Consider the following 27544-nt stretch of genomic DNA (forward strand, 5'->3'; position numbering starts at 1 on the left):
TGATCCTGTATTTACAGTTTGATGAAAATTTCCATATAGGCTATTTTTTGCCTGATTAAATAAAATATGTAATAAAAGATATTACTTCATGTGCTACTTTTTGAGTTAAATGAGATCGAAAAATTGCATATATGCTCAAAATTCGGATTTCTGGCCGAATTTTCTCTTTCAAAAGAAAGCCATAACTTTTTTGTTTTAAAAGATACATAAATTAATTTTTGTTAAATAATTTATTTCTGTATTTTATTATTATCCTAAAAACCTATGCATTTTTTATTCAGAAATAACGCATATTTATCAAATAGTCATAAATTGAGTGAAAAACGTATTTTTTTTGCTGTATATTTATCAAATACGTTTTACGTTAGCAACGTCATTACCTCCCCTGTAACTGTATCGTATGTCCTTAATTAATTAAATAGTTTCCATTGCCGAAGATAATGTTGTCCCAAGTCTTGTACTGCTGTGTGCCGTTGAGTTGTCCCATTGACATAATGCACACATGACGTTATTCATTCCACAGGAAAGTTGAAAGATATGCCCTGTACCTGGAGAAGCGATCGCCACTCTTGTTTCCGTTCAGTAATATTTTTCTTCCAAAACTGGAAGAATTTAACCAACAGTCGGTTATTTCTTTTTACCTATATATGTGTATCACAAAAATACTTCTTTAATTTTATCATTCTCTTTTGTTATTTCTTTCATTTTATTTTTTGGCTACCAAAACGTGCACCTTTTATTTAGTTTTTGACCTATTTCGTTTTGGAATAATGGATTTCATTGAGTTTCCAAGTAGTACAAGTCTTATATCTGCTCATATTTTTCTTGTATACTTGATTTAAGATAGATATTTCACATTCGTCCTTTGCACCTTTATTTGTAATGTTACTACATGGTTGTTTTAGAGGGGAAAATGGCAAATGGAGATGTGACAGTGTAAAAAAAATACATGTTTTTTTTGTAATTTAGATAGTAAACTCTACATTTCAAAATAAAGATGACGTTATTTTTTTTTATAGAGAAACGGCCTAATTTGAAATGCTTTGACTATTTTAGAGTATTTGAAATTAAGTTTCGATATATATTCAATTTTATTTTTGTTGGTTCAAATTATTTTGATTTTTCGTATTTCAAGTGCAGTTCAAAGATTGAACAACGAAATTATTCTAATGAATCTAGATGATATTTTTCTTCAAGTTTTTTGAAACCAGAAAATTTATTTGAAATATCGATGTGTTAAGATATCTTACAAGTAGAAAAACTTAACCTAAAGCACCTTGTTCTCTGGTTGATAGTGATCGCATTAGCAATCATACCACATCTTCTTTTTATTATACAATTATATATATGTCAGCTACATCAGAAAGTTTCATTTTTTCACATCTTTATAAACATGCTTCAGCGGTTTTGTTTCATTATTTCCAATTGACATAACAGATCAGTATTATCAAAATAACCAGCGTGTTGAAATCAATATTTTATTTTTATGGTTGCAAATTGAAGAAGAATTGTGTGACAATTCTATGTGCATATAAATGAATGTCACATTCCCTGGAGAATGGTTGAACCTAAGGTTTTTAATGTATGGTTTATACATGGCACAACATATTTGCGTGAATATATTTTGTGGCGTTAGATTAAATAGTAAGAATTGCAAATTGCAATTTGAATATTTACGTTGCACCAAATAAAAAGTTCGCTCGTGTTATAACATATAAAGCCGGCAATTTGATGGAGATCAGCTTTGTGGTATTTTTCACCATTTTGAATATTAAAATAGCAAAGTATATGTTTCAAGATATAGTTGTTTCTAGGCACACAAAAATACATCGGACATGCACGTTCATCACCCCTGGATTAGTATCATATATCCACGGTATTTTATAAAACGCCGAACAATGCAAGATACAAGAATTTCTCAGTCCCATGAATTCCTGCAATCTTACATATGGGATATTATTCATTCTATTTGTAGATGTTACTATGTTTCCGAATCTACAACATTCCAAGTAATTGGATTCCTGAATTTTGTCGGTGGAGCACTTTTGCATCTTCTGCCAGGCCATGTCATTGTCTTAGAAGCATAGGTAGGTTTTCGTTCACTTAAACTAAGTTTTTGTATTGTCATAGATTCAGAAACCCATTCTGGATGAATTACAAAATATTCATGTTTTGCTCTATTTGGTAGAAATATTCCTCCGTCATTTGAATTGAAATGAGTTTCAGTTTCCGGTCTACTCGAAGTGTCACTACGTGCTGATGAGGCCGACCTAGGCACTTTGGAATTATGGGAATGTCTACTTTGATGTCCATTGACGAGTCTCATGTGATTGTTAATGTAGCTTGTATTCGGAACACTTTGGCTATACCATTGTTGACTAGTATTGTTACGTCTTTGAAAGGAGGCACTTTTTGTCGGTGACGGCGATTGGTCGGCCATTCTAGAACCTCCAATCCGATTTGATTTTTCGGCCATTCGAGAACCTCCTACAGTTATCCGATTCAATTCAAATATTCTCCCAACGTTTACTTTGTTTAAGTCAAGTGACTTCTTGTTGCCCAGCCTAAAAAAGAATTGCTTGATATTAATACATAAATTATAGTTAAGTTTAAATCATTTCTGTAGTTGATTTACATCTCTATGTATGGAGACCGCCATTTGGTTTTTCTTCTTTAAATAATGCGAAGAGGGAGTTTTCCCCCTTTTGCTAGGCTTATTCATTTTCGATTTTATACACAATTTTACTTGCTAAACATATGTTGAACGTGATATTCCTCATAAAATGTATTTATTTCAGGACAGTATAGTTAAAATCCTACTGCTCCACTTGGAAAATCAAATGGTTGTCGACTTATCTACAGCGAATAAACATTTGCACTTATGTTCGCGTACGTTCTTCTCTGTTTCACCATATCTTTTTGTTTTGCTATATATGTTAATGAAATTATTACAGTCCGTCTTCAAAACTTTTAAATCGGTACACCGTTTTATTTTGTGTTTACCTATTCCACTTACAAAGGCGGAGTTATAAGGGTTGCCCGGTCCTCTTATGGAGCTACAATTATAGTTACGGCAGATTTTTTTCATTGTTTCATTCTATCAAAATGTTGTCTAGTTTGAGGCCCTCGTGACCCCCTTTTTCAAAATCCTGAATCTGCATCTGACTGGTTCAAGTACACATACAATAGATCGAAACAACGTTGGTAAAATTAACATTCGTCAAATCAATTCGTTTAATTTAATGTATCATCACATTAAACACAAATCTGTCATAAAAAAAAAATTGCAAATTACATAGAATTATATTATTCATATTACCATCTGAAACATAATAAATTAGTTTAGAATACATTAGACATACTTCATATCTTCTTCAGATATATTTGCATCCCTAACTTCATTTATAGCATCTTTTGGTACAAGGACTGGTCTCGTCCTTTCTGATCCTGCTGACTGAATATTTCTTGGCTGCTCAGGGGTCTTCCATCGTTTCAAGCAGGCAGATCTTAAATGCCTTTGCCTATTTTCTGCCTTTTCCTTATCTCTATGGAGCTTGTAGGATCGGAGAGCCTTGTTCATAATATAATCATGCTCGTTGTCTAAATCTAAAATTATATATTCTTTAATTATAAAGACTTACCAGTAATGAAAGTGTGCAGAGAAGACGCTTTTCTACTGTATCGTCTGCGACAAGGCAGCCATGACAGTTTGGTAAGGAACAAATCGATAATAAGAGAAAATCCATTACAACCGATCACATCATCATAACTTAACGTTTTATGGCGTGTTTTGATGTGGATATCGACATTTTTTTACTGCTTTGTGCAATCTGATTAGATGACAACCTGTAATGAGTTTCTATTTGATTTCTATAACTCCTGGTCATTTATAATTAAGACATGCTGAAGAATCTGAAAGACTATCTCGGAATCCCCTTTAAAAGCTCTATTTTTGTAATCACTCACTAGACACTGGATATTATTATTTTAAGGAAAGCACACAACAGCCTGGTTACGGGTTTCTTTTATTATTTTCATAAATTTCTTGTTGCCACGAAATGTAAATAAACTAATAATCATTGTACACTTAAAAATAAAGCACACATTTGTAGACTTGTTTTACTATAGCCTTAATATAATTTCAGAAACCAAAGAAACTTTCAGGATTTATTAATATCAGCTTTTTTTATCACTATATATATAAGTTAAATGTTTTTTTTAGTTAAACCCAGTATATTGTTTTAACTATATTGCGAAAAGTATAAGGTTATCTCGAGAAGGTTATGCATCAATATCAATTATGAAATCTACCCGATTCTTTTTTTTTAATCTGAACTTCTTGTTTTGATTACACCAGTTGGAACTATTTGTTATACGAAACGTGTATGTGTCTGGTGTACTCAAATATAATTTCAATATCTTTGATGACCGGAAATTAGCACTTTATGCTGTAAGTTGACCTTTTGAAGAACATTGATATATTTAAATTATGGAAATGTTGAAGAACATGGAAGAAAAAATGTTTAGCTATTAATTTCATTAATGTTCAGCTGTAAAATTCATTAATGTTTAGCTATAAATTTCATTAATGTTTAGCTATAATTTTCATTAAATTCAATTAATGAAAAGAGAATTTCTATATGTGTCTGATAAGACAGGTCAGAAACAGTCACCGAGTAACAGAAAGGTTGGTCACGATCTGAAAGATTTCATGGAACGCCCAAAAAATAGTAGTAAAACGTAATGTCGGGAATTCAACAAAACTATTTTTTAATTCTAATGTACAAGGTTAGGTTATCTAGTCTAGCATGCATGGTAAAACAGCAATAAATCATCCTTAAAAAGCAAGCTTGTTTAATTTTTTAGGCGAACTCGAAAGGCAAGACTGTTACCGAGACTATTTGGCGGAGACGGTGGCGGTTCTCGGATATCACATGACATCAATGCTTTTGAAGGAGAGAACAGTTTGATTCCTTCTACACCTCGTATTTGACCTAAATATAGTAAAAGGAACTTAATGTTTTCGGACAGAACTTAATGAATATTTAGAAATTAAGTAGAGTCCATAACTTTATATAATTAAATGCAATTGATAATAAAGAAAGTAAATAAAAAAAGATAGAAGAAACATTTTGAAAAAATAAATAATAACATAAATTGTTGAAATAGTATACACATTTGTTTCAGGGTCAGCCAAAGCGCTCCTCCGGGTGCGGGAATTTCTCGCTGCATTGAAGACCCATTGGTGGCCTTCGGCTGTTATCTGCTCTTTGGTCAGGTTGTTGTCTCTTTGACACATTCCCGTTTCCATTCTCAATTTTACGTCGAAATATGTTGTTATTGTGAGTATCAAACCCATTATGTGTGATTTTCGGAAATTTGCCTGAATAATTTTCTTTCATTATTTCTCAGTTAAAAACACATACCATAAGTGTGGGCTACCGGTAATCGAATTGGTCCAATCTGGAGGCCTTCGGGAGTCTAAAAAAACAAATATAATAATTGTTAATTATAAAAAGGACAAGTTTTGAAACCTTCCATGTACAACATGAACTTAAATTATTGCATACATTACTATGAAGTCATGTCACAATGGCTTGAAAACTGCAAACAACAAAAACCACACCAAACGAGACTAACCATCTGCTTTGATAATAATTCCAAAGATCATCGCCATTGTACACACCATCACCTTTAATCATATTAAAGACAATATGTCAATTGACTCTTTTCTAACGAATCGAGAAGATTACCTTAGAATGTTAAACTGCCTTTATCTTTTACCTGAAACTGTCTATAGTATCAATAAAGTTATGGTATAAATAATTATAAGATTGATTTATTGTTTTCTGTCTGCTTGAGAGAAGAAGAAAAAAACACAAATTCATGATATATGAATTATTCAATTTCAGTCATTTGTAGATCTTTAAAGAGAGGTCACTGTGGCCGATTGGATTCAGGACAAACATGGGTACGGGAACAAGTCAAAAATATTGGACTAAAATGTAGTATCAAATCAGAAATTATTATATTTAGACAAATAATAAATAAATATAAAGTAGGTCTGTATGAAATTAACCAGTTAACCTCATTCTACTTCGATGTTTTTGAAAAATTCCTTGTGTCAAATCTCTAGTCCCACACTATAAAACTTCACTCAAGTAACAAAGTATATTACACCAATACATGTCTTTATCTTGAAAACATCACGCACATAAAGATCATCAAAATTATTAATTCGCTTTGAATTACATGCATTTCCTTTAAAATACCAGTTTGAACAATGTTATATTGAAATAAGGTTTTGAGTAGGCTTGATATTTCAATACTTAAAAACTTAAACATGAAGTGCAAATCTTGATTCTTAAAAGACTTCAACTTATAACTACGAGTGTCGATATCAGCATACATAGTCCGCACACAATCAAATATTTGTTCGGATTCTTTCCAATTCTTTGCAAAACAGTTGAAATTGATATAATTCGGTTCGCTTAATTTCCGAAAGAAAGGCTTACTACGTAGTACACAATAGTAATTGATTACAAGAGAATACACAGATTTGGTATGCATTCAATTAATAACTTGATTTACGATGCAAAAGGATTAATAATGTACATTTCATGGTAACGCGAGAGTTATTAATTTGGTTTTTAAATGCTATTAAAATTAGAACGTTGACAAATTAGCATAATCATATGATAAAACATAGACTTCGAGTAAATAAATATACATACTTATCAGACAGTTTGTAAATATAGAGACCCCTTGGTTAGATTTGGATAATGTGAATATTCAGCAAAATTACAGTGAGGAAAATAAAGAATATTTCAAATTCCACGATTAAAATGCTGTATAAATAATTGCATATTTTTTCAAGTTGAGGAAAATCGTTTTGTAAAGTTTTTGAGATAAAATTGGCTGCTTTTAAAAAATGATTTCTGTCCGGCAAACTTGTGAAAACAAAGATCCAGTTCGCCGTGGTGTAGTAACACTGTTTAAGATATTTGAGGTCAGTTGTATATCTTTCCTATTTTCTATTGTCCATTGTGCTGTAGGTCTGTCCCTCGCTTATTTACGAACAATGATTACCTCCTTCGTAATGTAAATTATTCTATATTAGAAACAATTCTTGAAAACGAAATAGTCCCTGGTTGATCCATACCTGCCAACTCTCACTATTTCTGAGGATTTCCCCCATGAAAGCTCTCAAATGGAAATTTTGAAATTGCAATACTGTCAACAACTTAAAAAACAAAACTATCTCTTTTTACCATGGCTTTATAACAAGAAGCAAAAAAAAACAACCCAACAACATTAAAATACATAAATACATTCGAAGGCATCCTTAAAGAGTTTGTAGCCTATACAAGCCATCGTGCACACAAAACCCCCATAGGCATTTTGAAATGGCAGGTATTTTGATTCAACATTGTATCTCTCTTAGGGTGCTAACTACACTAGGTAATCATTTCATGAGGCATCGAGGAAAAAGAACATATACAAGCCAGCACCACAATAGAATTGTGGAGCCAAAATGGCGGTGTGTTTTTTTGTGCAGACTTATCTTGTGAGCTATCTCGTTATAATCAGAATCTAAAAGTCGTTCTAGTATAAAACTGGGTACAACAATTATAATTCATTAACATTTCGAAGTCCTTGATATATATAAATGTAATAGTTGCTACTGGACAAGCAACGGTCTTCAATTGTAAACAAGAAAGAACATGATGATTAGATAAAGCTGATTACAAACTATACAAAATACTCTTCAGTTTATATCCAATTTCTGATAAAATGTGCAGACAAATAATTTCTCCATTCAATATATCAATCAATCAATCAATCAATCAATCAATCAGTCTTGAGAGAGAAAGAGAGAGCACATTATTTTTTTTCACGTATATAACTTTAAATATTTTCATTTCAATTCTTAACTTGAGATTTTTTGTATTATACCAACTGACATGTCTTTATCACCAGGAGTAGACTTTTTAACTTTATCAAAGGTAAATTTCGGTTTATTTAATAATTAAATACCGAGGTTAGCTAATTTACCCCGACCTTTAAAACATTAAGGAGTATAACATGAAATAAATGTACTTGTTCAAATTTTCATTTAAATTACAGAGCTATTTTCAATATTACAATTAAGGATCGTAAATAAGTAATATAATTTGGATTTCATCACGAAGTGTATATATTTGAGTAGGTTTGGGGGGAACTAAACACTATAGTTATGCCTCGCGTAGATCGAAATCTTTTAAAATAATATACCTAAATAATAAGTTGTACTCTTAGTTACAAAAGTACATATATAGCATTTTTGTTTATTTACAAATATAGGACACAATGAGGTTGTTTGGAACACTTTCTTCCATATTGTGTACTTTTTTTAATAAAACTTAGGTTACACCTTCTAATTTTGTTTAAACAGCTATTGGGGAATTCATGAATAGATGATAATACGGAAATAAGTGTTATGGCATGGCAGAGGTTTTTTCCTTACGGAAATAATTTTATGGCATAGCAGAGATTGTTATCGCTTTAACATAAATAGTCCAATTACTCATACCCTGAAATACATAAAATATGGTTCTCTGGTTTCCCGTCACCGCATTAACAAATATAATCCACTGCATTTCTGTGTACTTATACAAGATACATGAGTTAATATTGTTGTTTATGCGTTCTACCACGAGTACAACTAGTGTACATGTAATGTACTAGTATATTTTGTGATTATATTATACAACTAGCTAGTCCGTCCGTCCTTTCACGATCCGATAAATATTTTCGTCACACTAGAAATCAATGAATTCATATTTGGCCAGAAGCTTAGCATTGTGTGTTTCTAGTGCGTACTTTTCGGATCTGTAATACATTTGCGTCCTGTTAGCTGACACTTTGAAATTTAAATACTAGTATGTTGAATGGTAACTCATACTTTCGTTAGATGATTCTCACGAAAAACTTAACAGAAAACCCCTTTATTTGGCCATCAGCTCAATGACATTGATGATTTGTAACGTGTGATGTGTCACAAATGTATATTCATCGACTTCCAGTCTGTCGATACTTTTGGAACTGGTGTGCTTAGACAGACAGCGCGAGCAAATTCTGATTAATTTTGACTTTCTTTTTTTCTGAGCCAAGATAACATTAAAATAATAGTGATGCATAGGCCAGGATAAATAAATCCTAGAATAGCATGTCTATCCATTTTCTATATTTTGAGGGGATCGCATTGTCGAAGATTGTTTGTCATTCTGTACCGTTTTATAACTCTGACATGATTAAGGGGGTTGCAAATATATCTGCTAAGAAAAAAATGTTGATGGCCATTTATTTTGGTTTCAATAGGCATCAGTGAGTTTGAACTTGTATAGTTTTTGGATATCCAAACCTAATTTTTGTTTGACTATAAAATCTTTGATTTTTTTAGGATGGTACATATCTAAATACGCTACTTTCTATGCATTTTTAAACAAATTAAAGAACTGTATGGAAATATATCAATATTGAATTCAGGAGAAACAATATTTCTGTATTCAAGATTGTAAGTTTTAAAATTTTTTATTTTTTTTTTAACATTTCTTTATCTCCTATTTTGCAGTTGCAGAATCCGTAGCTCTCATTTTTTTTTTATTTATGTACATATTTCTTTGATTTTTACACTAATATGTTATATTGAAAATAATCATTGGAACCCTCTATGCTCATTTTAAAACAGTTCGGTATTTTTCAGTGATATCATCAGTTATGGTCGCCTTCTTTTTTTCTTATAAAATGAAAATCAAGGAAATGCTATACAACAGAAAAGAAACAAAATAGTTCTGTAAATAAAATAAAATAGAAAAGAACTTACCCACTTCTTTGGCAATCGTTTTCCCCATTGTGACCAACAATCATAAGATGGATAAACCATCATTTCATGTTAATTACGTTAATCAAACTGTTTTAAATCACAAAAGTTTTTAAATAAATATTTTAATAGCATCCAAAAAGTACATGTAAAAAAACACCACACTGTGAATGACTATTCAGTTGTTGACTTAGCTCTTCAAGTGCATAGAAACTTGGCAAAGAACAAACACGAACTACTATTAATTACAAGATTTTAATAATTAAACACACTAGTGAAAATTTCCATTGTACCTTTTTTCTCGTAGGTATTGTAAATTCCGGGGCTTATCTGAGGTAATTAAAATCGTGGTTGTATTTTAACCTCCAGCAACTTACAGATGACCAAAGATTATGTAGGAATATCGCTACTTTCATGGATCTCTTTCAGGCAACTGTTCGTTTCAGTGTATGAAATAAACAATCAACAAATTAATCTCAGGTGCCATGTTATTTACCAACTTTCGTTAACAGGAGTTTTCATTAATATTTGATATTATAATTTTTTTTATCGAAATGAGCCAAAACATCGCGTGTTGTGTGAACTTGGTGCGAATATAATAAATTTATACAAAACTTGACTTGTTTTTGGACGATTAAGAATTTGGAAGATGGCATCTCATTTAGGAAGGAGTATAGTGATGACGAAATATATGTTTCGTTAACGGTCTTGTGACGTCCGTTTTGTTCAGTTTCAGCTTATGTGTGAGTTAGTGTGTCTTAGAATTGCTCCTTCACTGATCTACACACCGCTAAAAATACTCTATTGTCATGAATTCGGTAATAGATTCTAATTTATGACCATCTTCTTTGCAACATTGATTTTTAAAGATAAGCTTATAATACTGATTTGAATAACCTGAGATTACTCACTTAAAGTAGTCGTGTCATAAAAATATAACATTCATGGAATAAAATTTAATCATTATTAAAACATATTACATTCATACGTGCTTGTAAGTTTTTCAGTTTGGATTTATACTCAACATATCGCATTGTTTCGGAGTGTTAGTTTTGGTATTAATTTGACAAAGAACGACAGATGAATTTGATATGAAATTTGATATACCATTGATTTTGCTAAAGGATATAAATCGAAGTCTTTTTATTTCAATTTTATCTCATATACCACAACAAAAAAGCTTGTTGCTTAGACACTTATGGCTGAAAAGTATTAAGTATAAATTAAATTTTCTTTTCAAAATGCGACAACTTACAAAAGCTTTAACGATACCTCATGTTCATTTATTGAATGCATACTTCATTATCATACTATAAAACATTTAAAATATATACATGTTTTCAATAAATTAATATGTAATGCATGTGCAAAACATTATACAATTATGTATATCAAATCAGGAACATATATATTAATATACTGTTCCCAGATCAAATTTGGAGGGCACTTTCAACTTCAGAATTTTAATTGGATACTTATAAATTTGACAACGAAATTTTGATTTATACGTTCAAAATTGAAATCATTGCTCAACTTGTACAGTTGAATAATGAAGTTAATTATACAAGATTTGGAAGCTTAAATGTTATAGAGATTTTGCAATAATCTATTGGAAAATCCCAGACATTAATATAGTACACATGATTAATTTTTGTCTTCAATATACTCATTCCAAAATGACAACGAAAAGGGAATGTTCACGTCAAAACGGGGTTTGTATTCATTGTACGCATTTATACACCCTCACCGTGATATGCCTGTAATAATTGCCAATGGTCATAAAACACAAATCCACCAACATCAAATGATTTCTGTGGATAAGAAGGTCCGAGAACACAATTAATTCGTAGTGCCTTTCGTTTAGAACATAAATGAAAATAAAAAAAAATCCCACCTGCGCTTTCTCAAAGAAACTTTTACAGTGTGTTGTACTACTTTTGGGACAAATTATATCAAATTTATAGAAAAATTCATCGCCTCTAACTCAAAATATGGACAATTTTATGTTTAGGGCGTCTTGAAATCTTTTGACAGCTTCCGAAGTGCTCATTTTCAACCTTTTTCAGCTGGACCAAATCACTACTTTCCTTTAAAATTCTGGACCCAATTTCTTTTTACAGTGTAATTTCATCCCCCTACTTGCAATTTGAGGCATTGAACATAGAGAAATAAATTTGGAAGGGGTATAAAAATTAATGGCAAGTAACCCACTGTCAACACTAGGGACTATATTTGGTGGTCTCGGACCAGAAGACGCGGTATGAGTACCAATGAGACAATCTCCATCCAAGTCACAGTGTATAAAATGTTAATATATTTGAACACACTAATTCATAAATACGTTTAAGAAAAGCGAAAAAGAAGGTTCGAATGAAATACTGGTGTACAGAACTGATGCAGCTTCATACAGACTAACACGTATGCATATCTATCTTTATAACCGAGTATGAAACCGTTACAACCCGAACAAGGAAGTTAAGTCTCACAGCTGTGTTTTAACCAAGAAAATGACCAGTAGCAACTTTAGAAAGGTTTAGAATTGAGATCTAACATATCTTTTAAAGGGTGTATATCATAAATGTATACAAACAAGTCGACACTTTAAACTGCAAAAGTCATGAACCAAAAGACGGTCGTAATCCTGCGTTAAGTATGCTGTGTTTTTGCACAGTAATATTTGAACTGGCAGGAAGTGTTAGTTTTAGTATTAACTTTTCAAAGAAGAATACCAAATAAAACTGATACCAGATCAAATAGTATATTGATTGGGGATCTTGTTTCATTTAATATTGGGAAATATACGGCGACAACTTGTGAAGTTATTTTCAGAATATAATTCCTTACATCTCGGTATTAAAGTTTTTATCAGGTAAAACTGTGTTGATATTGAACCTTTGTATATGTTAAGATACTCTGCTATTGATTTCTAAACCTAAATATTACTTACTTACTTACAGAACAAAGAGGTATATACAATGGTAACATGTTAGAAAGAAAGAAAAACTAACCCCATGCCGCTTCAATTATTGTTAACATTTGATTTTTATAAAAAGTTGATAAATGGTTAAAAGAAAAACTTATGTCTTTTTTGTATTTTTTTCCATTTTTATTAAATATAAGAGTTAAACGAAAGGGCTAATCCCGCGTTTAACTTGTGTAGTACTAGATAATCAAGCTACAATAAAAAAAAATGCAACGGGAGGTCTTAATATGCTTGGCTATTATGACACGCATAATCAAATGTTGTAAAAAGTATATAGGTAACACAATTTCAGAGACATCTACTTCCTTTGGATTATGGCGGACAGATGTCTCATTATAGCAATCACAGCACAAATCCAAGTGGAGATGACATGGACAGACACAAACCAGAAAGTGTATACCGAATAAACTGATACTAAGAAATATTTCGACTGAAACTAAGTAATATTTCGACTGATACTAAGTAATATTTCGACTGATACTAAGTAATATTTCAACTGATAATAAGTAATTTTTCGACTAATAACAATCAGATGAAAGTTACTGGAAGTAAGATTGAGAATTAAAATGAGGAATGTGTCAAAGAGACGACAACCCGACCATAGAACACACAACAGCAGAAGGTCATCAATAGGTCTTCAATGCAGCGAGAAACTCCCGCACCGTGTATTGATGACCAGAAAAAATGGCCAACATGATTAATAGGAAAGTCCCAAGAGAAAAGACAATCATATACTGAAATTAACAGACAAAAAGTTATAAAAACAGAAATAATCTTGTGAGACTTGAATGCTCCCTTGGCAACTTCCCCCTTAATTATCAATTTACCTCCACATTACGATATTCCTCTGCTAGACGATACACTGACATCATATTTTGAAGAATTTTCCAATTTATTTTGTTTTTCGTATACTTCCTTTTCGTTCTTCTGATTTTAAGTAATCCAACAGACAAACAGATAATTATTTACTGTTGCAAGACTTTGTAAACGTCAATGCAATTCAGATATCAACATAGTCAAAATGATCCGTTTGCCTTGCATGTTTAATAATTATTTTCAAATATATGTAAAAATGTATTTATTTTTCAAAGCATATTAAATTTTATGTATATCCATCCAGAATACTAATTACAAAATATCCTATTTATGTTAGGATTCAAAATCGTATAGACTTATTCATTTGATTTTAATTTTAAATCACCGTATTGACACAAAATGTATATAACTTAAAACGTCGTCATTACGCATGGTTCAGTTTTGTGAGATTATCAAAATAGGATAGAAACTTTTGCCGATGTCAAAACGCCCTACACATAACAAATCGATTGGGTCTTGTTTACAGATATATATTAATTTTCTGTAAGATTAAAGAGTCGAAAATTAATCAAAATTTGTCGTCAAAATCTACTGAAGGAGTTAATCATGTTTAAACGGTTTGTAAAGTTACGCTAGGATGGATTTAAAATGCTTGATTGAATAATATTTCTGGAAACAGCCACCCGTGATTGATTAATGGAACATTTTTTACAATATTTAGGACAAAGACTTTGATCCTATAGTATTCGATCACATTGTTAGTGGAGGAAAGATAGACTTCAGAGGCGGATTTTAAAGGGTTTTCAGGAGACCGCCCCCTCTTGTGTGAAAAAAGTTGGTTGATTATATAGGAAATCACTGAAGCAAGACTGATCGAAGCGGACCCCCTCTTAGGCAGTCAGTGCTCCCTTTTAAAATGTCTGGATCCGCCACTGGATTTTTTTATATTTAAAGCATATATGACAAGAGCTCATACGTTATAAGACGATATTTTGTGTCCCTTAAACGACCTCTCAAGACTTAATTTAACTTGCGCAATACATACAAAAGCATATACTTTTCTATTTGTTGTGTAACAAACCTAAGGGCCAACTGAAAGTGTAAAGAAATATGGTCTCTTTTCCAACGCCCAACAGGAAAATCGACATTATTGAAGAACGTCTGTTTGACTTTGCGGAATGTATATAATCGAAGATACATCTAAATGGAATGAAAAAGACAAATCTTATGCAGTGGGCAAGGAATGTGCTACGTTTTTCACACGTGAACAACTTTTGTATCAAAAAGAGCTCTGTAGATACATTGCCAGTTGCAAGACCAAATGTGTCCCCTGTCTGAAATACCCTCTTTCTCAGTTGGTGTTAATTTCTTGCATTTTATCCCAGATGACCCTGTTTATAGAAACTACTTACTAAAACAAAAGTATTAAACTGTTCTCATGCATAATATGCATTAAATATTTGCCACTGAGCGTTAATCAAAACGCCATCAATTTTTCAATTTGAGGGAATTGGGTGTCAAAACAATTCAAAACGTGACATTTTTTCAAGACAACTGATATTCATTTTAAACCATTTTCCCTGGTTCGAACTTTTGTTTGCTATTTTCTCTTAATACATCTTAGGATGAGATGAAATGACCAGACACACCATAAGTATTCTGTGTAGCTTATTCTAACTACTTCTACAATTCGAATTATTATTATTAGCACAATTCAATATTTATTTATTCAAAATCAAACGTACAGTTGCGATTGATGTCGGATAACATTTCGACTGGGAAAAAAATATCTAGGCGAAAACCTTGCCAAAGATATATAATTGTGTAACGTGCGTTATGTCCACAAAAGACTTTACATGTCGCTCGAATCAAACAGTTGAAGGACAAAGCAAGTAAGAAGTTGAAGCACGACCTACTTGCCCCTTTAAGAGACAGTCATATCTATAAGCAATTGAAAAGACTGAGACACTTTCGGCCATCATTTGTATATCAAGAGATCACTACACATCCCATCTTCGCTAGCCAAGGGTTACGATCCACTCCCGCTCTCTTCACGGGAGTGGATCGTAACCCTTGGCTAGCGAAGATGTACACATCCCGTCATGTTGGAATAACTACGTGAAAAATATGCTTATACCGGTACCGACATATGAGTGAAAAGTTTGCGCTAAAATAGTTTTTTTTCTATTTTTTCTCTGAATTAAATATTTTTGAGAAGTCACAGACAAATTTACGGTTTAGAATTTCTAGCAATTGTATTTAAGGCTAATTAGTTTTAAAATTCAAGTTCTTTTAAATAAATTATCTCAAACATTTTTTAAAAGCTAAGGAATACAGGAACACAATAGGAGAAACATGCTATTCAAGTTTAACGTCATTATTACTATTACATAATCTTATTCCTATTTAAATTTTTCTAATCTTTCTGTTTCTTTGTTAAAGTTACTGACACGAAATTTTGTAATTGTCTATTTTTAAATTAATATCTCATCATAAAATAGCTTCTCTACAAGATCTGAACTTGGAAGAGTGAAATATTTCTCAATTTGGTCCTTAGATTTATCATGCAAAACTTTAAACCTGAAACATATTTAAAAGTAGCTTTCATGTTCTTAAAATCCGAAAGATCGAAGGAAAACTGCATTTGATCAGCAAATTCCTTCTTTTTCGTGAAATTCGTTTCTAGTATGAAGTAACTATAACATCACAATATTATTAATCATACTTTACTCGTTTATCGTTTTGATCATTATACATTTTGGTATCTTCATCGTGAGTACATACGAATTAGTCTGTCTCATGGACCGAAAACCTGATTCAATGTCTCATGGACCGAAAACCTGCTTTAATGTCTCAATATTAGTCCATAGACCAAAGAGTCATTGAGTTATATAAAAAAAAAAAATGGGTAGTTTCCAGTCTGGCAGCTAATCAAGATAAAACTAGAGGAGGCTTTATGTAAAAAAAGAGTCTGTGTCGATCAACGGCATCAATAAGCATCTATTAGCATCTTCAACAATGGCCACTCTCCAACATTGAAACTAGAACATAATTCATAACGTTAAAACTACCTTTGTTGACCTCCTCTTACTATGATTATTACCATTATAATTTCTCTCTATTCTATAATTTTTTTCCAGTATGAACAGGACAAACTCGTCATTTAAAGGCAGTTTTCAACTGACAGTTTAGGGAATAAAATTGAGAAAGGAAATGAGGAATGTGTCAAACCGACAACAACCCGACCATAGTTTAGACAACAGCCGAAGGCCATGCACCAATGGGTTTTCAATGTTGCGAGAAACTCCTGCACCCGTTGGCGTCCTTCAGCTGGCCCCAGTGGCGGATGCAGGTATTTTCGAAAGGGGGGATGCTAGCCCAGGGCAAAGGGGGGGTGCAGGGGGGTGCAAACATATGTCCCGATTCAAATGCATTGATCGGCCAAAATAAAGGGGGGGTGCAGACCCCCGGAACCCCCCCTCTGGATCCGCCACTGGGCCCCTTAAAAAATATGTATACTAGTACAGTGATAATGGACGGCATACTAAACTCCTAATTATACACAATAAACTAAAATTAAAAATCATACAAGACTAACAAAAGGCCAGAAGCTCCTGACTTGGGACAGGAGAAAAATTGCGGCGGGGTTAAACTGTGTTGACTTATAATTTTACATTAACTTACACTTTTTCTTTATCCACTATACAATTGCGCAAAAATGTAAAAAAAATATCAAAAGCACCATTAAAGGACAATAGCTCTACAGAGTTGACTGACAATTTCGGCCACCCGGACATATCAGTAAAATTGGTCCTGTTAATCAGTTTTGCATTGGTTTTTATATTAAATTTAACGTTAAATTTCATATAAGAGAGAAAATATAAACAAAGATCATAATCAATAATTTAAAAAAAATCGACTCGGAACAACCTTGACAATATCGAGAGAAATCACTAAAAAATTAAAATAAATGTCAAAGTTACTAACATGGTATTGACATTCTCTAAAGGAAAATAAATAGGATTTACTAGTTTATAAAAAAAGCATCAGTATTTCTGATAAATAGAAAATAATTACCATTCAAACAATGACTGATTTTTATCTCGTTTCGTTAGCAGAAATTTATTTTAAAGATAACACTTTGACAACTTCAAATCTTTTATATTTTTTAAAAGGTATGATTTCAGATTACGGTTTATCGCTTTTATAAGATAAACCAATTTAATTAAAGAGAAATGATTATTGCCTCATTCGGATCCGGTTCTTGTTTCCCGCCAATCAACGTCACATGACTCGTCAGCATTACATTGCACTAGCCAATCTTGTAGATATGTAAAAGTTTCAAAAAATGCAATCGTAAAAAATCTTTGACATCCGCATATCATGTTCTAATATTTTGAAATGAAACTATCGTAGAGACCAGACAATTCTCCAAGAAAGGATTTTCATTTGCAAGGGTCAGCAAACGACGATATTGAAAGGTAAACCGAACTTTCACCACACATCCGATGCCACCAACCGAGCCATCAACACGAGGAACACATCCAGCTTCTTTCGACATGTTAATGTTTGTGAGATTATTAGAACATTTTAATAATGTATCTTCGCCATAAAAGTTATACAATGCTCGAATGACAGGGACAGCTTCCAATTTGTCAGTGGCTCATTGACCGGTGATCAATTTAATGGCAGAACAAAATCTTCACACCAGGAGCCCCCGTTTAGAATATCACACAGCACAAGATGCACTTGTAAGGAAAACACGATTTAAAAGAAGGAAAACCACTGATCCAAAGAATTCACTACCTGCATGTTCCAGCGGTTTGCAGATTTCGTCAAGCTTTAACCTCGGTATGTTGAATTTATATATAAAAAAGAAAAAAAAAAAAAAAAAAAAAAAAAAAAAAAAAAAGTTGATGTTTTGTGGTGTATAATTATTCTAAATTAATTGATATTTATCTCATTAGGAATGAGATAATCTGATGGTGATAAGATAAGATTACAGAAAGAATTATTTATTATTATAATTTGATGTCATATATTTAATTCGTGGACTTTTTTACATGTCTGCTTTAATGTACATAAATTATATAACCATGCAGTCGTTTTGAAGACGCACCTAGCGTTATTACACAAAAGATACACACACGAGGGCAATAAGTGCAAATTCCTCATCTTTATTTACTTTATAGATTCTACCACTATTATACACAATTTTACACTATGTGTTAGATGGCTAAGCTGACGTGTAATAGATGAAATACACTATTTGAGAGTTAGAAGACAAATTTTGTGGCGGATGACGCGATAGCTTTAGATTAAATCCATCAGAGTCGATGGCTTAGATTAAAATATTTACAAGTGGAAATCCTTTGAACATGTACAGTCTTAAATATTTCCTAAACTGTTTGATACACTTAAATCGGCATTACTATATAAAAAAAAAAAAAAAATGTACATACATTATGCCTACTGTTTTCTCGTTTGACTTGTTTAACATTCTTTCTTTTTGGTTTTTAATTACTCTTTAATGCAGTATCATGGGCTCTGCTCATTGTTGAATGCAGGACAATGACTTCGTTTAATGCAGTATGGACACTGCTCATTGTTGTAGGCAGAAAAGTTACTAAATGTTATTAATGCGACTTGGGCTCTGCTCATTGTTGACGGCAGTACACAGACTTATTGATATTAATGCAGCATGGGCCCTGTTCATAAATGAAGGCAGATAAGTGACTAATTATAGTTAATGTGGCATGGGCTCTGCTCAAAAATGAAGGCAGAAAAGTGACTACTAATAATTATAGTTAATGTGGCATGGTCTCTGCTCAGTGTTGAAGGCAGTAAAATGACTTTTTGTTATTATTTTATTTGCCGTTTGTTCTACTGTGAAGAGTTGTCTAATTGAATCATACCACTTCTATTTACACGAGTGAGCTTGTTATGTATATATTTATACTTTTCAATTTGCGTTATTTTCTTGTTAGCTTGCTTGTTTTAATTTTTGCATGTTTGCCTAGCTATTTTCCTTATGCATGTGTTCCTGTTGTAAATATGCTTATATTAAATTTGATATATGATTTTGATTTGAAATATCACGTCAGTTGAACTTGTGAGAGATTTGCAGAGCTCATGTTTACGTTGTTGAATCCTACATACCAAGCCCGACCCTAAATTTTCTGACTTGCGTAAATATAATTCATATAGTGATACAAGCAAATATAGTTATACAAGCAATAGTCTGTACAGGTTTCAAATAGCTTACTTATGCTCATGGACAGGACAATTAGTTTACCAACAAGTCAACTTAGAGCAAATAAGAGAATTATGTGCACTATTCACACAATTATCAAATTACTTTATAACTCACGAAGCAGTAGACAGAGCATGGTACACAACATCCTCTATACTTTGAAGTGCGATAATGTTATTGTATATATACCACATGATACATGTACATGTATTGTTTAGATTATTTTTGATTGTCTTATCTAACTCAGATATGTGAACATTGATGTTTTAATACGTTTGTATTTTACTATCATATTTATTTTACATGTCGGCACGAACTATGGGCTTCCCCACATCTATTTTTAGAAACAAAACAAATATGCGGTATATAAGTTACTGTTAAGGACTTTTACAAACGAACACGCATATTATCCAGATGGGAAACTCGATGAAGTTTTAAATTTATTTCAAATACTCTTGATCTATTTCCTTCTATCAAAAGGAACAGTTAGCATTCTTATCTAGAAGCTGATGGACACAATCTTTTTAATTCTAGTCGGAATAAATCAACTATCCATTACTTAAAGTAATACCATGGAATTTTACTTTAACACCTCGTTCTTTTAGGTCACAAAAAATATTCGACGCAAAACTATTCAAGATAGAACTTTCCGAAAACATGTATTCGAATTTTTAAGTACTACTAGGAATGCATAGGGTAGCCAATTTAGTATAGGAAACGCCTAGTTCTTTTAGGTCACAAAATATATTCGACGTAAAACTATTCACGTTTGAACTTTCCAAAAAAGCGGCACATACTGCTTAGTTGTATCCGAATTTTAAGTACTACTAGGAATGCATGTGATTGCCAATTTAGTCATGTTAGTACATGATATGTGGTACTTTCTATGTATTGATTGATATGATTTTTTTTTTTTTTTTTTGTGTACGTTCTACTCCCTTGGTTTCTAAAATATTGGTCACGTTACTTGTTTAAATTAATATATAGATTAGCCTATACAAATGTACACGACTTTGAAGGAGTGCCTAGGATATAGCACTTATTATATATACAGGTAATGTATTTTCGTAAACTTTGTAGAGGACAATAAAATTGAAAATGGAAAACTAAATTATTAGTGCATATTACAGATTAACAAAGCAATTGAGTAGATTCATGGCATACCACCATCTTGCATTGTACTTTTGCAGTGACCAATCAGTCTAGTTATTACCCAAATCTCCGAATGTGTACACACTAACACAGATGTTCAGTTTTATTGATTATACATGTACTGTTTATTTTTATGAAGAAACTTCCTGATTTATCGCATTATATCTCTTAGAAATATTTTACAAGTTCCAAACATATATGTGCTTCAGAATACATTTTGTTCAACTAAGCCGGTTAAGGCGAGATAACTCTTTTAGTAAACCCATTTGTTATTCATGATCGGTTTATCAGTGGATGTATTACTGATAAAATAAATTAATGCGTTTTATGATGATAAATATATATATATATATATAACATGGATAATACAACGAAAGAAGTGATATCTTCAAAAACAGCACCTTTATAACAAAGCTATTACAAAAGGAAAAATATGATTGTCTAAGATTCAAACATATTAACAAAGAATAATGCCTTCTTAGCTAGTTCACCTAAATGGACCTTTAGGTTGTAGGAAAAGGGGGGGGGGGGGGGTTCTTGTGAGTGTGTATAGACACACTCAAGTGGCAAGATTAAGGGGTTATGATCGTTTCCCGTAATTGTACGTCGGATCATATTAGGTTTTTACTTTCCTGCGGTACCGCAGGAAGTTCTGTTGAGACCATCTCGTGTCTACCCTGAGTGGCCGGTTCTGAATTGGTACCAGTTCGAGCTTGACTGTTAATGATACATAGTATGGCCTATGTATTCAGTGTTTTATAATATAAAAAATGTTAATCTTTACTCCCCTGAAACCAGGGGGTGATGCGAATAAGACCCGACGTATTTGGGGATCATAACCCTCGTTCTCTTTAGAATTTAACCTGGAGGAACTTGAGCATCCATTGCTACCAATGGTGCACAGATTTGTCAGTTAAAACTAGCATGTCGGCATTCTGTAATCATGTCAGACCTCGTCATTCTAAGTGAACTGTGGCCGTTATTTCCACAATAGTTATTTGTTTGTTATGTTTCTGCCTAAAAATGGATTCTGTGATTAATACGGTTTATCGCTTTTATAAGATAAACCAATTTAATTAAAGAGAAATGATTATTGCCTCATTCGGATCCGGTTCTTGTTTCCCGCCAATCAACGTCACATGACTCGTCAGCATTACATTGCACTAGCCAATCTTGTAGATATGTAAAAGTTTCAAAAACCCACCCACCTCCCCTTGCAATCTGCCATCTTATAACAATTCTTGTGTCTGCTGCTGTTTTATTTATCTTTTCAGAATGACCAGAACATGCCGGATCCATAACTTTTTGGACAAAAAAGAGGAGACAATCAAGCCGATGGATTTGCTAGCTGAACCATACGCTCGAGAACTATAATAATTATGTCAATGCTAATTTTCATGAATGGCTACCACCTTTATCTAAACATTTAGACACATTCAGTGCGAAAATGGAATTACCAATACCTGGTATTAGTTCTTCGCCTAGATGCATTTAACTTTTGACTTTATTTGGATAAAAATCATGCAGCATTTATTTTAATTACTCGATTCTAATTGTTCATTGTTTTGTAATAAAATCATTCGTCACAGTCAAAAAGGATGTCGGGATCTGGCAAGATTAAGGGGTTATGATCGTTTCCCGTAATTGTACGTCGGATCATATTAGGTTTTTACTTTCCTGCGGTACCGCAGGAAGTTCTGTTGAGACCATCTCATGTCTACCCTGAGTGGCCGGTTCTGAATTGGTACCAGTTCGAGCTTGACTGTTAATGATACATAGTATGGCCTATGTATTCAGTGTTTTATAATATAAAAAATGTTAATCTTTACTCCCCTGAAACCAGGGGGTGATGCGAATAAGACCCGACGTATTTGGGGATCATAACCCTCGTTCTCTTTAGAATTTAACCTGGAGGAACTTGAGCATCCATTGCTACCAATGGTGCACAGATTTGTCAGTTAAAACTAGCATGTCGGCATTCTGTAATCATGTCAGACCTCGTCATTCTAAGTGAACTGTGGCCGTTATTTCCACAATAGTTATTTGTTTGTTATGTTTCTGCCTAAAAATGGATTCTGTGATTAATAAACCAATATTTCAGTTTCTATATATCAGATCTCACAACACTCTGACCAATATTTGTGTTATTAAAAGTCACTTGAAACTTTTGTACTTTAAAAGTAAAAATATAAGTGCCATTCATAAATGATATACCGATATATTTTAAACATCAGGTTTCATGTGACCTTGTTTTATTTCAAAACTTGAAACTTATAATTAAAAAAAAAAAGTATACTTCAGACCACCTAAAGATGTTGAAAATTGGAAATTCAAAATACAAGAATATCTTATTAATTTACTACAATAGTTTTAGTTCTGATATTTGTAACTGCTTTATTTATTGGCTAAATATCTAAATAAGAGCAAAAGTTCACCTTGGATTTATGATTAAAAATATACTTATATATGCATAAATATAATTGAAAAACATATAGGTCCTATGATAGTGTTAATCTTGGATAAACGATTGCCAAAGTTGCAAAGGTGCGTAAGTTACATATTAAAATAAAAGAAGATGGAATACTTGTGACCAACAAGGAAACGCTCATTTGGACGATATTCAACCTTCCCGTTTTCTACAAGTTATTACTTTTTTTATATTACATAATACGAATTAACTGATCAATCTGATGTCCCCCGTGATATAAGACCAAACTTCTCGGGTTTACATTAATGCTACAAAAGAAGAGACGGGAGATACAAACAGGACACGGGGACATATCTTTGAATTTTAGAGGATACATGTAGTTGTCTCATAAGCAATCACACCACATCTCCTTTTTAATATTCTAAACTCAAAAGTCGATATAAACAGAAAATGTTATGGCAAATTAACGAAAAACAACGTAAAGGCAAACACATCCACAAAACACTTAATAGAAAACATGTAGTTGTCTCATTAGCAATCAGAAAGCCTGCACCAAAATAGGGATGATATCAGGTGATCCAGGTGGGTAAGCAGATCCCTACCCACTACTGGCAATCATTTTCTAGTCGTGCAATCATTTTAGTACATATTTGGTGATGTGTATCATTCTGTGATGTCACAAACGTGAAAGAGGACATAATTATGCTCACCATTTTTATATGCACGTTGACTGACGTATTATGGTATATCGTCGTCCGTCTGTCCGTAAGTCTGTCGTCAAAATGTTGCACACTACCTAAAAATATGCTTTGAGGATTTTTTATGAAACTTTTCTTTTGGTGACTTTTTATATACCTATGAAATAAGCTTCATTATTATCACGTATAGGAGTTATCTCACAGATTGATAAAGTGAGTAAATATAAAAAATCCGAGTGTATGTTTTTTTTTAAAGCTCAGCTATCAGGTAAACGTAATCCTGCTTAAAGTTTGCAAATAATTAAAATTCATAGCATTTGTACCACCGAAAGAGTTGTCGGATAAAAGCTGAAGCAGATTTTATCATATAGACGTTATATATTCATTATTTAAGTGTGAATACTTATAGAAATATAATTAGACTGTGTCTAAAATTTAGCCGAACAATGTTTTAAGAAAGCAGCTTTTTTGTGACACATCAAAGCTTACAACTGCTTGGTCTTGGAATTGGTAGAATTATTTTAAATTAACGAGGGTACTTCGGTCAAAGTTCACCTAATGACATACCAGCCCCCATGAAAGTCCATGATTTGCAAGTAAAGGGGAAATCCAAATTTAATTTGGACCAAAAACAGGAAAAGAGATGCACAATGGCATTACATGGTTTAGGTTCTAGAAAATTGAAACTAACCAAGAATGACAGGTAATAAAAAGGGTCTATAAGAATTTCACGTTAGATAGTCCAGAATCATATATAGATTTAGTATTAGTACCTAGTATAGCATTATCGTCAAATTTAATAAGCAGGCTTGGTAGAAATGTTAGAGATATTAATATTATTTTTCATCTTTATCATTTCAATTGAAATATCTAATTGTATGCTCAACACAACTGTCAGTTTTTACAGTTCATTCAAAACGAACAAATTAAAAAACTCAGGCATGAATGTAATGCAAAGGATCGTTTTCAATTTGAAACTGATATGAAGTATACGACGGTTACCTGTTGAGAACACTCAATTCTACATCAAAAGTCAGGGGGGAAATACTGATTAAATTTTAATTCACGGTTTAGTTGATCGTCAAGATTTGTATTTAATGAACTGTCTTTGCTGAATGTGTCAGCTTGTTACATATTGAACCTCTATTGTAATAATTATATGTTTAGAACATAAGTTTTCAATAAGTACGCTGGTTTTCATTTGCATTTGAAAAGTGTCAAAACGGTCAATTATTTTATTTTACAAAAGGTTAACGATTGTGACCTCCGACTTCGAGGGATAGTAATCATATCAGAATACATTTTTTTAGTTTGAAAGTAATGTCAACATCAGGGTTAATGTTAATTTTAGTGGAAATACTTAATCCAGAAAAATTTCTGAGCGTTTTTTTGAAGCGACGCTTCATGATAAAATATTTGTATCTTATCGTCATAGTCAAGTGACATAGAGCAATTTTTTGAGTATTGTGAATAAAATGTCCAATCAATTCAAGCTATCATTTCTGCGTAACTTGTTATTTCTTTCACAATATTTTACTTGCGAGCGGTAATATATGTATAGGCCTAACACTCATTTACTCTTTGATAATATGGTTATAGCGGGAACAATTGACAATTGTCTCTGTACAAACTAGTACCTTTCTCAAATAATCATAATCAGTAGATTGTTGAAATATGGTGGAATTTAAAAAATAAAGAATCTTAATAACTTGCCTACAGATTTTACAAAAAAGTTTCAATACTAGTACATCATTTTACCAATGTGTTCTTTTTTTCACTAGTATACTTAAAATTTAGCATCACAACCGTTCAACTTCGAACTAATAACGATTTAGAAGTACATTAGGTATTGCATGCCGATTTTACAACATTTAACCAGTTATTCATATTTTGGGCAGTTTTTCTTTTATTTGGAAAGGAAAGAACTGCCAAATGCAGATGTATACGGTACTCATACGTAGGGCTACTACACTGACATCTAAAACAATATGTACCCAGTTTCATTTTATTACTAATGGATCTGTTTGAAAATAAAGGAAGATGACACGCTCTTTACTTTTTATTACATTTTTTAATCTTTCCTTCAATAATTTGTCCAACAATATTTGAAAGGCTTCTGACGTATATCCTTCTGATAAAAACATTAATTTGGTATTTTTAATACTTTAGTCTATTTTTAATCAATGATTGCAAAAAAAAACTATAGTATCGGGAGTAATTTAACAGATAGCTTTTTAAAATAAGAACTGAATCGATTTATTATGAGAGCATTAATTTATAATTTAAATACATGTATACATACATGACTTTTTGTGCTTTAGTTTGCGTAGGGGATATTTGAGACAACATACCCTATATACGTAGAGATATTTGAGACAACAAATCAAAACAACCGTCAGAAAGCGAAATCCCAGAAGTACATCGACAGAAACTTAATAGGCTACTCAGAGAACATTATTTGAAGGATGGTTTGGGTTTAAATCTCAATTCTAATTTCCATGAATATTAGAACCGAATCGAGTTACATTTGTATGACAATACTAATTACTACGCATGGTAGTTTTGCTTTCGTAAAAGTCAATCTTTTTACTATACTCTTAGAAGATTATGTTTTAATACTTTTAACTAAATTGTCATAAAATTAAGATAAATGTATTCATAATTTCAAAATGATTATTTTTTTAAATTCCATTTTCCCTATGTAAGTTAAAAGCATCAGAATAACCGGATACTATACTTTTGACCCCTGATCATATATACATGTATGATAATTTCACAAGATTTAATCCTAAAACTGATTTTATCCTAGAGATAAAAATATTAAAAGCAAGATCCAATTTATATTTTTTTTCGGTGCAAAATATAGTGCCGTTTTTCGCCGGACATTAAACCTTTTAGTTTAGTCTTTTAGCGTTATTGCAAAACTTAGTGTCACTCAAATTCTCTCTCCGTGAATACAATTGGTTTAGGCCATTTTGATAGATGGATAATTCACTATAACATACAGTAAGAATTTGTCTCGTTAATAGAATAAAAAGAATAAAATTAATTGACTTACCACTTTCAATTGTTCAAGCCATTTTGAATATCTGTCCCTGCATAACAGAGGCGGAAAGGACATTTCAACACAACCATCCATTTTGTTAGACAATGATAGTCTCAAAAATTTAGATTACATTCAAAGAACGAAATCAATATTTCATGTGATAAATAAATAAATATTTGTACATGTATATTGCAAGTATTACGTACAACAAAACTTTCCTTTATAACTCAAAAGTTTTGATATTGATTGGGTATATAACCGTTAGAAGTTTCTTTGTTGAAACTTATTCATTTAAAATCCATTTCG

The 27544-nt window shown here is 32.1% G+C and overlaps 1 protein-coding gene across 3 annotated transcripts; it reads right to left on the reverse strand.

Annotated features, from left to right (window-relative positions):
* Window positions 1–1464: 1464 nt before the first annotated feature.
* On the reverse strand, window positions 1465–27544 carry LOC134715804 (uncharacterized). Of its 3 annotated transcripts, none has more exons than XM_063578252.1 (4): window positions 27251–27544; window positions 5427–5481; window positions 3363–3606; window positions 1465–2564 (listed from the first exon to the last, which is right to left on the reverse strand). In XM_063578252.1, the coding sequence occupies exons 1-4, from the start codon at window positions 27329–27331 to the stop codon at window positions 1982–1984; spliced, it is 963 nt and encodes a 320-aa protein (XP_063434322.1). In that variant the 5' UTR covers window positions 27332–27544; the 3' UTR covers window positions 1465–1981. The 3 variants fall into 3 exon arrangements, with proteins under 3 accessions (XP_063434322.1, XP_063434324.1, XP_063434323.1); XM_063578254.1 differs by lacking the exon at window positions 27251–27544 and adding an exon at window positions 13673–14077; XM_063578253.1 differs by lacking the exon at window positions 27251–27544 and adding an exon at window positions 9866–10046.

This window comes from Mytilus trossulus, chromosome 4 (assembly GCF_036588685.1).
Source record: "Mytilus trossulus isolate FHL-02 chromosome 4, PNRI_Mtr1.1.1.hap1, whole genome shotgun sequence".
NCBI classification, from domain to species: Eukaryota; Metazoa; Mollusca; class Bivalvia; order Mytilida; family Mytilidae; genus Mytilus; species Mytilus trossulus.

What these genes read in the sequence shown, in the direction of transcription:
- LOC134715804 (XM_063578252.1), bottom strand. Translation starts at nt 27,331, where the DNA reads ATGGATGGTTGTGTTGAAATGTCCTTTCCGCCTCTGTTATGCAGGGAC. An exon ending in GGCTTGAACAATTGAAAGTG is followed by an intron (nt 5,482 to 27,250) that starts GTAAGTCAATTA and finishes TTGTTTTTTTAG; the next exon opens with ACTCCCGAAGGCCTCCAGAT. An exon ending in ACCGGTAGCCCACACTTATG is followed by an intron (nt 3,607 to 5,426) that starts GTATGTGTTTTT and finishes ATATAATTTTAG; the next exon opens with ATTTAGACAACGAGCATGAT.